This window comes from Pan paniscus, chromosome 5 (assembly GCF_029289425.2).
Source record: "Pan paniscus chromosome 5, NHGRI_mPanPan1-v2.0_pri, whole genome shotgun sequence".
Taxonomy (NCBI): domain Eukaryota; kingdom Metazoa; phylum Chordata; class Mammalia; order Primates; family Hominidae; genus Pan; species Pan paniscus.
The window spans coordinates 105,652,328-105,666,437 of NC_073254.2; the positions used below are offsets into that span (position 1 = coordinate 105,652,328).

A 14,110-nucleotide genomic window follows, 5' to 3' on the forward strand; every position below is an offset into this window, starting at 1 on the left:
GTAGCATGATTTATAGTCCTTTGGGTATATGCCCAGTAATGGGATGGCTGGGTCAAACGGTATTTCTAGTTCTAGATCCTTGAGGAATCGCCACACTGTCTTCCACAATGGTTGAACTAGTTTACAGTCCCACCAGCAGTGTAAAAGTGTTTCTATTTCTCCACATCCTCTCCAGCACCTGTTGTTGCCTGACTTTTTAATAATTGCCATTCTAACTGGTGTGAGATGGTACCTCATTGTTGTTTTGATTTGCATTTCTCTGATGGCCAGAACATGACTTTTTTCTGTAGCTGTCTTTTCATTTCTAATTTCTACAAACCAAGATAACTAAGCATTAAAATGAAAGAAAGCAAAACTGATCGATGGATCAAAAATTATTCACTAATTTTTTAACCTAAAAAAATGAAGACAAAACAAATACACATGGTATAGGAGAAAGTAAAAATAAGGTTTAAGGCCGGGCGCGGTGGCTCACACCTGTAATCCTAGCACTTTGGGAGGAAGAGGTGGGCGGATCACAATGTCAGGAGATTGAGACCATCCTGGCTAACACGGTGAAACCCTGTCTCTACTAAAAATACAAAAAATTAGCCGGGCGTGGTGGCATACTCCTGTAGTCCCAGCTACTCGAGAGGCTGAGGCAGGAGAATCACTTGAACCTGGGAGGCGGAGGTTGCAGTGAGCTGAGATCATGCCACTGCACTCCAGCCTGGGCGACAGAGCAAAACTCTGTCTAAAAAAAAAAAAAAAAAATTGTTTCAAATAATCTTCTAAAAGATACACTTAGAAAGAGTAAGACCTAATATTTGATAGAGCAGGGTGAGTATAGTCAAAAATTTAATTGTACATTTAAAAGTAACTAAAAGAGTATATTTGGATTGTTTGTAACACAAATGATAAATGCTTGAGGGATAGATACCCCATTTTCCATGATGTGATTATTACTTACTACATGCCTGTATCAAAGTATCTCATGTACCCCACAAATATGTACATTTGCCATGTACTCACAAAAAATTGTTTTAAATCTCTTTCATTAAATGATAAAGCCCCAAATTCCCAAATTTCTCATTAAAAATATATACCTTGTGAATCCTTCTTATTAAGACAGATGCAAAAAAACGTAATGTTATTCTCAGTTCATCAACAAAGGATTCATCATCTGTCACATCCCTTCAATAAGGAGAAAAACAAATATTCAGAAGTTCAGAGAAATACAGTTTCACCTTCTACAATCCAAGGGAAAATTTTCCTTTTTTCTGTTTACTTAAGCTACTTTTCTTTTTTCATTTACAAATAATACATTTCATTGCAGAACAAAAGACATGTACAAAAAATAAAACAAACATCTACCATAATTCTAGCATCAAGACATAATCACTATTAACTAAATTGTAACATATATTTCCTTGCAGACATACACGACTACAGTCTTATTTTTGCAATACTGAGATTATGTTCTAAGCAACGCCAAAGAAAGTTCGAAGAAATAAAACAATGAATAATTTTGGAGAAGCAATAGAATTAATACAAAATTTTTAAATAGTTTAAAATACTTATAAAACAAATTCTAAAAGTTAAAACAAAAAAATGTGTGCTCTATTTGAAAAAGAAATTAAATGAACTGAAACTCAGACATTTTGTAAAACAGAAATTCTGACAACCTTCAACTGAGGAGTTACTTTCATTTTCCTGATGTTTGGAGGGCCCTAGAATTAGAACACTTCCCTAATCAAAGGCAAGAAAAGAAAGAATGATGATATCTTGAACTCAAAGACGGTGTTGTTAACTTTCTTGGCAAAATAGGAAAGATAATTGTATCAACCATGCTTCCCACTGTTAACCCTAAAGAAGGGGATATTACAGCATCAATAGCTACAACTGAGAAGAAAATATACTTTCACACTTAGAAATACAACTAGATTTTATGTCGAAAGTGTCGTAATGAGAGATGGGAGAAGGTAAGGGAGTCTTCACAAAAGGATTCATTTTACAAAAGGCCTCACCATCAGCTTTAATTAAATGGCAAATGCCAGATATTTAATGCAGAACCAAATGTAAATTTACATAGCTCTCCAGGAAAATATGGCATAGAAACGATATTAAATTTGTCTTAAACACTCTGGGTGAATTCAACTAGTAGCATTTTTTTTTTTTAATTAGAAATTCGGCCAGGCATGGTGGCTCACACCTATAATCCCAACACTTTGGGAGGCCGAGGTGGGTGGATCACTTGAAGTCGGGAGTTTGAGACCAGCCTGACCAACATGGGGAAACCCCATCTCTACTAAAAATACAAAAATTAGCCAAGCATAGTGGTGCACGCCTGTAATCCCAGCTTCTTGGGAGGCTGAGGTAGGAGGATTGCTTGAACCTGGGAGGTGGAGGTTGCAGTGAGCTGAGGTCGCGCCACTGCACTCCAGCCTAGGCAACAGAGCAAGACTCCATCTCAAAGAAAAAAAAAAGAAAGAAAAGAAAATTCAAAATATACTGAATCAATATAAAATCAGGGTAGATGTCATTAAACATCATATGTATAAGCCATGGAGGTATAAGTGTTCAAATATCTATTAAACACATGATGCTTATTTAAGAAAATATGTATTTATTAAATAAGTTGGATCTCTCTAATTTCAAAATAGATTTCTGTCAAATCTAAAGTATTTTCTGTATCTTCAAAAGCACAAGGCCCTTGCACGTACATGGCATACACCAAAAACAAAGGTACTTGGGGAAAAAAACCCCATTAATTCTCCAGGAAAAGTACTGAAGCTATCTTTCAATTTAATGAAATATGTGAATACAGATTCCCCTCCAAAAGGTACAATTATTTCAAATGTGAAAACTGTATACAAAATTATTAAATCACTACATTTAGGAGTGATAAGGAATTCTACAAGTTACTTTTCTTTCAAAACACAGCCTAAGTTTTCTTCCTCTTTACTATCACCAAATTATTAATTGACTGATGCCTACATCAGTGGTTCTTAACTAGGGCCAATTATGCCTTCCAGGTCATATCTGGCAACCTCTGAAGACATTTTTATTGGTCACAACTGGTGGCAGAGATGTCTGTTACTAGTATCTAATGGGAGAGGTCAGGGGTGCTAATTATCATGTAATGCACAGTACTGCCCCCACAACAAATAATTATTTTGGCTAAAAGGTCAACAATGACAAAGTTGAGAAATCCTGGTCTACATGAAAAACATGTCATTAGCATGCTTAACTTAATAGTATTCACTGTATCACAGAAAAAAAGATCTTATAGAAAGAACATACCTGTACCACGGATAAACAAAGTTTTCCAACACTAATTCAAGAACCTGCATAAACAATTATTTTTTAAAGAAAAATAAAATTAATTAGTTTTTGGAAAATAAATGGTACCATTTGGGAATATGTAACATTACCAAGAAACAATTTTATTATCACAAATAGTGACAGTAGGCGGTGAGCAGTGGCTCACACCTGTAATCCCAGCACTTTGGGAGGTCAAGGCAGGTGGATGGCTTTAGCTCACGAGTTTGAGACCAGCCTGGGTAACATGATGAAACCCTGTATCTACAAAAAACAGAACAATAAGCTGGGTGTAGTGACGTGTACCTGTATTCCCAGCTATTTGGGGGGCTGAGGCAGGAGTATCGCTTGAGCCTGAGAGGCAGAGGTTACAGTGAGCCAAGATGTTGCCACTGTACACCAGCCTGGGTGTCTCAAAAAAACAAAAAACAAATAACGACAGTAATATAATACTTTCACATGACAAAATGTATATTTCATCCTTATGTGAATGAGGATCAAAGAAAACATATGAGAAAACACTTGGAAAATCATAAAAATTCCACAAATAGAAAAACTTATTATTAGAATGACATGCACATATTTCTAAATATTCCCATAATCAAACAAAAAGTTAAATAAATTGTTCCTGACTCTGAAGCTTAACTGAACCAAAAACGTGCTATGGAAAGAAGAAACAGAGCAAGTTAGTCCTTTCCATTCCTAACTTTATAAGTCAGTATTTTCAGAATACAGTGAAGAAACAAGCAGCTAAGATTTATGTAAGGGGCCAAAATTAGGTGTTAGTGGTTACCTCTGAAGGGAGTATAGTGGCTAGAGAGGAACACAAAGGGGAGTTCTGGGATGCTGGTAACGTTTTGTTTCCTGATCTGAATGCTGGTTACACACATATGTTCGCTTTGCGAAAATTTTACCTGTACACTCAAATCAGTACATAAGTTATATAAGTGAAAAAGTAACAAAACAAAATAAAACAAACCCCGGGTGTTAAATCTTCCATTTCTTGGATTTGGGTGTCGCAGTATGTCATAATTTTTACAAGGAGTTGCAACATTGGGCAGTAACTTACAAATGCAGTAGGGAAGGAACAAAACGACATATCTAATCTAATGCTTCCAAAATCAGATCATATATTTTCTATGGCAGCAATAATAAAGTTTGTGAATTCTCTAGTTTAAATATTAAGTGAATAATAATTTAGACATTTTAGTACAAAAACTAAGCATTGTTTATATGTGTTGGGAAATGAAAATACATATAAACAGGGATAACAATGAATAGGATAGAGAGAACAGACTAGAATGAGTTATCATTAAACATTTCTTCTTCCTTTATTCCCCACATCCAGCCAATCACCAAGTCCTACTGATTTTATATCCTAAGTAGTGCTTTTCTTTTCTTTTTTTTTTTTTTTTGAGGCGGAGTTTCACTCTTCTTGCCTGGGCTGGAGTGCAATAGCGCAATCTTGGCTCACCTCAACCTCCACCTCCAGGGTTTAAGCAATTCTGCCTCAGCCTCCCAAGTAGCTGGGATTATAGGCATGTGCCACCACAACCGGCTAATTTTGCATTTTTACTAGAGATGGGGTTTCTCCATGTTGGTCAGGCTGGTCTCGAACTCCCGACCTTAGGTGATCCGCCCACCTCGGCCTCCCAAAGTGCTGGGATTACAGGCGTGAGCCAACACGCCCAGCGGGTACTCATTTTCTTACCCCTTATATTGCAGCAATGGCCTCTCAACTCCCTGCTTCCAAGCTCACTCCCCTCCATCCTAAATAGAGTTGCCAAAGTAACCTAAAACATACATTTGACCACATCATCCTCTTGCATGAAATCCTCAACATATCAAACCTGAATATATGAAAATAAGAAAGGTATAAATTGCACTGATTTTGAAGGGGACCTGCTGGCATGCAGCAGCTGCATCACTTACTTTTCACTCCCAGTGTACCCTATGAGTCACATGTGAAAATTCAAGAAAATCACTGACTTCCAGAATCAATTAATCTAAGCTCCATCAGCATAGCCCTTAAAGTCATTTGATAGTCTCATTTCTAAAGGGCCATATAAAATCCTGATTAAGAACTTAACCAGACCTGAGTTTTTTATTGAGTTCTGTAATCAACCAAATATGAAACTTGAGAAAATTATTAAAATTCTAAATTTCATTTACCTTTGGTAAAATTATCAATAATAGTACCCACTTCATAGGTTATACGTAGATTACATGAAATAAAGAATGAGCTTAGCACAATGCCTAATATACAGTAAGTAAATCATTAAATATTAGCTACTAGAATATTGTTTCCTCATTGCCCACATCCTCCCTCACATTTTACTCTCCAGTTTGCTGAACATCCCACCTTGTTTCAAGCCTCTCTTTCCTTTTGAAAGCTCTACTCAAATCCTAAAATACCCTTTCCCACACTATTAGTCTGGCAAACCTCTAGTTCTCCGATCTGATTTCCCTCTCAATAGTTATGAACTTCTCCTCTATACTAATTCTATATACCTTAATTTTTTTCCATTATTGCCTGCATTAAATTATATTGTGATTACCTGTTTATATGCCTGCCTCTACTTCTAGACTAAAGTTACTGGTAGAAAGGGACCATATCTTCACTTTTAATCACTAGGGCCTAGCCCAGTTCCTACCTATAAGATATCAAAATATGTTTTTAAATGTGAGAGCTAATATTTACTGAGCACCAGTATGTGCCAGGTACTAGAGCAAGGGTTTTATACAAGTCCTTTCATTTTTATGAATGAATGACATGTCAAAGACATGTATAATACTCTTGTTAGAAGTTTTCTTCAACAGATCTCAACTTCGCACTCTCCAACAGAAATATAATGTAAGTCACCCATTAATTTTAAATTTTCTAGTAGCTACATTTTTTACAAAGTAAAAAGAAACAGGTAAAATTAATTTTATATTTTATTTAACCCAACACATCCAAAATATTATCATTTCAACATGTAATCAATATAAAAAATGAGATACTTGTCCAGGCACAGTGGCTGACTCCTATACTACCAACACTTTGGGAGGTCGAGGCAGGTGGATCACAAGGTCAGGAGTTCGAGACCAGCCTGGCCAATATGGTGAAACCCTGTCTCTACTAAAAATACAAAAATTAACTGGGCGTGGTGGTGTGCGCTTGTAGTCCCAACTACTTGGGAGGCTGAGGCAAGAGAATCGTTTGAACTCGGGAGGCGGAGGTTGCAATGAGCCAAGATTATGCCACTGCACTCCAGCCTGGGTGACAGAGCGAGATTCCGTCTCAAAAAAAAAAGAAACTTTACATTCCTTTTTTCTAAGTCTTTTCTTACTAAGTCTTCTTACGAAATCTTCAAAATCCACTATATATTTTATACACAGAACACATGTCAACTTGGACTAGCACATTTCAAGTGTTTATTAATAGCCACATGTGGCTAGGAGCTACCATATTAGACAGAAGTCTTAAATCAGGGTATCTTGAAGATGAAAAAGGCCTTAGAGGCCCGGCATGGTGGCTCACGCCTGTAAACCCAGCACTCTGGGAGGCCGACGTGGGTGGATCACGAGGTCAGGAGATCAAGACCACATCCTGGCTAACATGTGAAACCCCATCTCTACTAAAAAGACAAAAGAAAAAAAAATAGCCGGGCGTGGTGGTGCACGCCTGCAGTCCCAGCTACTCGGGAGGCTGACGCAGGAGAATTGCTTGAACCCGGGAGGCAGAGGTTGCAGTGAGGTGAGATCGCGCCACTGCACTCCGGCCTGGGTGGCAGAGCAAGACTCCATCTCAAAAAAAAAAAAAAAAGGCCTTAGAGAGGCAAAGAAAAAAATGCCAAATTTTAATGGGCTTTTATGCAGGATACAAAATGGGATAAAGAACAATTAAGTGGGATTCAGATGCTATTCTTCAACTAATTAACATCCAATTTGATTCAATACACTTTGATCAGCTACCAACAATATACGTGACCTGATACTTGGTGCTAGGAACAAATGAGAGTCCATTCCTTGCCTTCAAGGACTTGAGTGTTTTGTCAAATCCACTGAGAAGACAAGTCTTTAAAACAACTAAAACATGTTACCAAAAAGATACACATAAAATCTGACTATAACAAAGATAAGAGAACATGCTTTCCATTCCTGTATTATGCAGAAATACTGAAAAATATCCCATTCCCTACTCTACCCTTCAGTTAGTGTCAAAACTGGGGTCATAATTCAGTAAGCTATATATTGATTTGCTCCTTGCAGTCCAGGGTTCCTTTAGAAATTACAAAATGATATTTCTGCTGCGCTATCATAAAGATGACTGTTTTCATCTTTATGACTGTTTCGGGTAAACCAGTGCTTTCCTTAGCTGAAAATGTCTAAATTAAACATGAGATTCAAAAACATTTCTAGCTTACTACTCAAGTTGTTTAGTCTGCAATAATCAACTGCCTAACTCAGAACTGATTTAAGTGACATGTATTAAGATGCTCCATAATTAAATTTTTTGATTAAAAATTCTGGAAAATTTTTCCACAGGCATTTAACATTTTCTGTTAATAATATTAATTAAATCAGTTACCTCTGAGAGAGATGCATCAACCTTGGAAGAAATTTTCAGGTCTAGCCATGGCTGGTAGTTTTCAAGTAGCAAAGAAGGCCTAAAGAAAAATTATACAACTAAATCACTTGAAATCCAAATGTAATTAGAAGGATCAACAAATAAAAAAATATTTAACTTACCTATGTCGTTTACATTTCACTTTACCACAAACAGCACAGCTATGACCTTGAGGAAATAATTCCTGAAGTCCTAACTGCTAAAAAAGGAAAATGAGAGGTGGTGGGGAGATCCATCTTTACATATCATCTTTATTTAAAAGAATCAACTTTTCAGAAGTTTTTAAAATCAATGTATAAATTCAAAGAACATTTTTTGTCTACTTTAACAGTGAAACCTTTCTTTGTAATACATAATACTGGCTAAACTAAACCATCAGAGAAAAAAATACCACATGAAATGCCTTATAATACCTAAGCCAAATTTCCAAGCTTAAAGTTAAAATCAATTGTTATGATCACTTAAAAAAAATTCAGTCTATATTTGAAAGTGATAATTTGGCCAAGCACAGTGGCTCACACCTATAATCCTAGCACTCTGGGAGACCGCGGTGAGTGGATGGCTTGAGCCCAGGAGTTTGAGGCCAGCCTGGGAAACATGGTAAAACCCTGTCTCTACAAAAAAAAATCAAAAATTAGACAGGTGTGGTGGCACATGCCTATAATCCCAGCTACCCAGGAGGCTGAGGTGGGAGGATCACCTGAGCTCAGGAGTTTGAGGCTGCAGTAAGCCATGATCCTGCCACTGCACTCTAGCCTGTGCAACTCTAGCCTGTCTCAAAAAAAGGAAGAAAGAAAAAAGAAAGTGACACTCTACTGCAAAGGCATAATAAGAAAAAACTATTTTCTCTTTCTCCAAAATCTTGAATTCAATGACAAAGGTACGAGGTAACTATTACAGTTCCTGATCAAATATGGGGCACCACGTTCAGTTGTGTTTCCTCTGAGTAGAAATACCAACAAACCCAAGACAAGATACTACATCAACTTAAAGAATTATTAAGCCTTAAAGATATCCCACTAGGCCAGGTGCAGTGGCTCACACCTGTAATCCTAACACTTTGGTAGGCCAAGGCAAGTGGATCACCTGAGGTCAGGAGTTCGAGACCAGCCTGGCCAACACAGCAAAACCCCATCTCTACTAAAAATACAAAAATTAGCTGGGCCTGGTGGCATGTGCCTGTAATCCCAGTTACATGGAAGGCTGAGGCAGAAGAATCACTTGAACCTGGGAGGCAGAGGTTGCAGTGAACCAAAATGGCGCCACCGCACTCCAGCCTGGGTGACAGAGCAAGACTCCATGTCAAAAAAAAAAAAAGGAAAAGGAAAAGATATCCCACTAAACCCTAATCTACAGACCAGAACCTTGCTTTACAGAGATAGACTCACCACATTACCACCCTTCATTAAATTTCAGAAATAAATTACTTTGGTTATATAAACTGCCTAATTATATCTCTGTTTCTATGAAGCACACAAACATTTAAGAATTTAATAGGATTAGATCATTTAACCCAGAACTTCCTCAGTCTGTGCCTCAGAATCAGCTGGAAAGCGTCTAACAAATACTGATTACAAGGCTCTAACCCAGAACTATTCAATCAAAATCTGGTAGTACACCCCAGGAATCTGTATTTTTTAATTCCCCAGGAGATTTACTGTACAACCAGCTTTGAGAACCTCTGATTTAATTTATTGTCCTCACGGTTAATAGAGGACACCCTAAAATTGTGGATTCCAACTTTCTGAAACTTTTGTATCATATTTTCTTTTTATAGCTCCTCTAAGAGAATTGTATACCTTAAAAGCATACACATATACAAATCTTATTTTGAAAATTTTCTAATAGACTTCCATTATTAAATAAAATTAGATGGATTTTTTATAATAATAATAAAATCATTTTATAATAAAATCACTGCTTTTAGCACAGTACCTAAAAAAAACAAAAAAAAGAGAAGAAATTGAAAGAAAACAAATTTTGTAAATTAAAAAAATACACTGCTTTAGCAGGCTTTCAAATAATAAACAGCTTAGGCTCATATACATTGATTCTTAATAATAAGAATACATAATTTTACCTTGGGTTTGTATTTTATTGTGAAGAATATATTTGGTAAGAGAGAATCAGGTCCTAGTGAGCAGTAGAATGTGACAACTCCAGCAACAAATGACCAGAAGATCATTAAAATATGAATATACCTTAAAAATAAATGAAAATAATTATTACAACCAAAGAAAATGCCTAATTCTAAGTTACCGCTTCACTGATTTAACAAGCATTCATTAAGCACCTACAATATCAGATTGAAGCAATTTTTCGAATTATGATTAATTTTTTGTAATGTATTAAATACAAGAATCATAAGATGTATGCTATCAAATACATATTTCATTTAAAGGATAAGGAAGCATAAATGATCAATATTTCATAATTGGTACCTATGTTTAACTAGTCTATACTACATTCTTCCAGAATACCTTCTGATGATATTGTAGTATTCATATCCCAACAAAATTCTGATTATTTTTCACTACATCAAAAAAATTTTACTAAGCACCTATTTTGTTATAGACAGAGGTAGGCCCTGGGAATATAGTGAGGAACTGCACTGCATAATCTCTACCTGCATGGAAAATACAGTCTGGTAGTGGTGATACGTAAGTAAAACTAAGCACAATACTATGTGATCACACATGTGATATTACGACAGAAAGTCTGTGTGATATGGGAATACCACAGGCTGATTAACCCAAATTTGAAAAGAACAGAAAAGTTTTTTCAGAGAAAGCAATATCTACAGAAAAACTTAAAGGGTAAGTAGGAACAAATAAACAGAAGAGGATAGGATAGAGGTATGGGAGACTGGAGAAGAGGCAGGGGAATTCAAACTTGAGAGAAACACATGGGTTTAGGTCTGTGTGAGCACACTTCCAAGGAAGAAGGCCTTAAGATGAATCTAAAAGCAAAAGCAGAAGCCAAATAATATAGTGTGATATAATGGGCAATGTGTGTCTTAATACAGGTAGTCCTCACATTGCACAGTTCTGATATGCAAAAATTTCAGATACCATGATTGTGCTAAATAACACCAGTCCCCCACAACACAGTTCAAATGCCAATGACCACAGTATTATTTATTAACTGTGAGTAACTGTATAAAGTACAAACTCTGCTAACTCATCAGTCCACAAATCACTATATAAATAACAGATGTGCATCACGATCAGGGACCAATCACATCAGTTCTGTCAGTGACTGGTCACTCACTGCACATTGTTATTCTTCAGTGCATGCACAGACAGGAAACCATGGAGTTGTGTTACCTCCCTGTCTCCCAATAATAAATTTGCAATACACTTTACAAACATGGACTTTGGCCCACAAATATTAAAGAGAAACAAAGAAATGAACAGTGGTAATGCAAGAAGTAAAATTCAAATCAAATGTAAATGAAGTTACAGAAGAAATAGCTGACTGTGGGAATGATGACAATGCTGCTGTTCAACAGATTCTATGCAGCCAGACAAAGGTAGTGAACTTTTTGACAACAATGAGAAGAGTGGTTATGGCACAAGGATGAAAATGTCCCAGAAGAAGTGACACCAGCAAAGGAACTTTTGGAGATTTCACAACATTGGATAAAACATTGAAAGTTGATCCAAACTTAGGAGTATGGTAATTCACCCATGCATGAAAAAGATATTCGCTCCATATCCCATGTTATCGGATGAGAAGAAGACAAACACTGTTTAAGTTACTCTTAATATATTTTTTACAAAGAAATAAAACACTTTAATTCTCAATGTTTCTAATGTTTAAAATTACAGTGTACTACTCACTTTACTATTTTTTTCATTTCCCTATACTATTATAACTGACAATGAGAGTTTTCAATGTCTTGACAAAATTTTTTAAAACTCAATCGTAATTTTCCCATTGACTGAAACCATTTTGCACAGTTTCTGCTTGCACAATCATTTTTACAGACCCTCACTAGCAGACAAAGCAGGGACTGCCCGTATTATCTTACAAGAAAATGCACTGTAGGGATCTAATAATTTGTAGACTCAGTAGAGACTACAATCCCTTCTGCAAAGTGTTCTTTCTTTACACTCTATTCATGAAGTTCAAATGGGAATAAGAGCTTTTATCTCCCTAAGATTCTATCTCCCTCACTCAAGACTGGATTAAGAATAGACAAAACGATGACAACAACAACAAAATAGGCCAATCATAGCATCTTCTTCCCTACCTACAGCTGACTGGTTCAGGGATGGACACCATCTGAGACAACCTAGTGAGTAACAGGCATTTGAAACACAGTAAATTGCACGAACTGACAGAGTAAACTGCATGAACTGGGGTCCAACCAGTCTCATTCATCTCATGATAGTAGAAATGTGAAGCTGTAATAAAACTGACAGCCATATGCTTTGTCACTTAAAGGAAAGCGGAGTGAGAAGAGAATGATGCCAGAATTCAGAGAGGAGGAGAAAAAGGAAGGGGAAGAAAGTATTGGCAGTATTCCAAATCCTGCTTCCATGTGTTTCTGGGGCCCAGCTACACTCCAGTTATTTCTGCACTTACAAAACCTTCCAAGGCTTGCCCTTTGTTAAACCTAGTGTGAGCTGAGTTTCTGTTATCTACCATCAAGAGTCCTGAGTAATACCTATGAGACAATTAAGAGATTTAAGAAGATTTTAAAGAATTTTCAAGAGTTTTCAGAAGGATATCATTAGATTAAATAATAGGAAGACCATTCTGGATGAAATATGGAGAATGGCCTAGACTGGAAACACACAGTCTAGTTAGAAAACTGTTGCAGTAATCTATGAGAGTCAGTGATGGCCTAAACTAGGGAAAAGACTTAGAGATCTTAAAAAGTGAATTATTTTGTGAGACACTGGGAGGAAAAATCAAGAGGATTAAGTAGTTGATTAGATGTGAGCAGAAGGAGCCAGGTACAGTAGCTCATAACTGTAATCCTAACACTCTGGGAGGCCAAGGCAGGCAGATCACTTGAGGTCAGGAGTTTGAGACCAGCCCGGCCAACATGGTGAAACCGCATCTCTACTAAAAATAAAAATAAAAATTGGCTGGGCATGGTGGCACATGCCTGTAATCCCAGCTACTAGGGAAGGTGAGGCAGGAGAATTGCTTGAACCTGGGAGGTGGAGGCTGCAGTAAGCCGAGATCACGCCACTGCACTCCGGCTGGGTGACAGAGCGAGACTCCGTCTAAATAAATAAATACATAAAAGCAAGCAGAAGAGAAAAATAAAAAATCAGTTCTCTTTGGGCATGTTAAGTTTCAGATATTTTAAAACACGCTACACAGAAATGTTCCACAAGCACCTAAATATTGGGTAGTCTCAATCTCTGGAGAGAATATGGGCTAAGGATAAAGGTTTAGAAATTATCAACATAAATATCACCGAAGCCATAGGAATAAATGACATGACCCAGGGAGAATCTACAGAGTTAAAAAAGAAATGAGCATAAGATATTTAAGAACTAGGCAGAGGAAAAGAAATCTATAAAGGAATCAAGTAATTAGAAGAGTTGGAAAGAAAACCAAGGGTCGAGTCATAAAAACTGGCAAGGTCAAACACAAACAAACAAACAGAAAAAAAAAACTACAGAAATGAAGTGGACAACATGACCAAATGTTTGTAAAATAAAAATTGAGAGGTGTCCATTAGTTTTCACAATAAAAGAGGCACTGATTAACCAGGCAAAAACAATTTTAGAATGGCAAAGGGCTACAACGGATTGAGGAGTGAGATGGAGGTGAGGAAGTGGGATTGGTAAATGTAGATAATTCTCTTTCTAAATAAAAGGAGAGCTAACACAGTAACTGGATGGGGAGAGTAAGTTAAGGTTTTTGATTAAAAACCTGATCACATTTAAATGGTGATATAGGAGAAAAGGAGGCAAGAGGGAAAGAAGTACAAAAAAAGAAATAATGCGTAAATACTATCTTACAGAAGGTAGGAGTTGTTAGGATTCAGAATCTAAATGGAAGAAACAGTTATAAATGAGAGAAATGTCTCTTTCCCAACACCACACAGGATGCATAGAAGGATGAATATGCAGTTACATTTGTAGATTTGGTAACAAGAATTAAAAGCCATATAATGGCTTTTATATAAAACAGGAGATCCTGAGAGTAAATGACAAAGGTAGCAAGACAGAG

At 36.6% G+C, this 14,110-nt stretch overlaps 1 protein-coding gene across 17 annotated transcripts in view; it reads right to left on the minus strand.

Moving 5' to 3' along the window:
- The window catches only part of SNX14 (sorting nexin 14), a 100,103-nt gene that overhangs the window by 58,165 nt on the left and 27,828 nt on the right, over positions 1–14,110 (minus strand). For 6 of the 17 annotated variants that reach the window (XM_055113933.2, XM_003822839.6, XM_008976452.7 and 3 more), the window contains exons 2-6: positions 9,993–10,113; positions 8,035–8,111; positions 7,874–7,952; positions 3,283–3,326; positions 1,086–1,173 (exon numbers count right to left, since the gene is read on the minus strand). In XM_055113933.2, coding sequence (XP_054969908.1) covers positions 1,086–1,173; positions 3,283–3,326; positions 7,874–7,952; positions 8,035–8,111; positions 9,993–10,113 — 409 coding nt within the window. The remainder of the gene's footprint in view (positions 1–1,085; positions 1,174–3,282; positions 3,327–7,873; positions 7,953–8,034; positions 8,112–9,992; positions 10,114–14,110) is intronic. The other 11 variants (XM_008976448.5, XM_024929198.4, XM_008976450.5 and 8 more) reach the window with 3 other exon arrangements.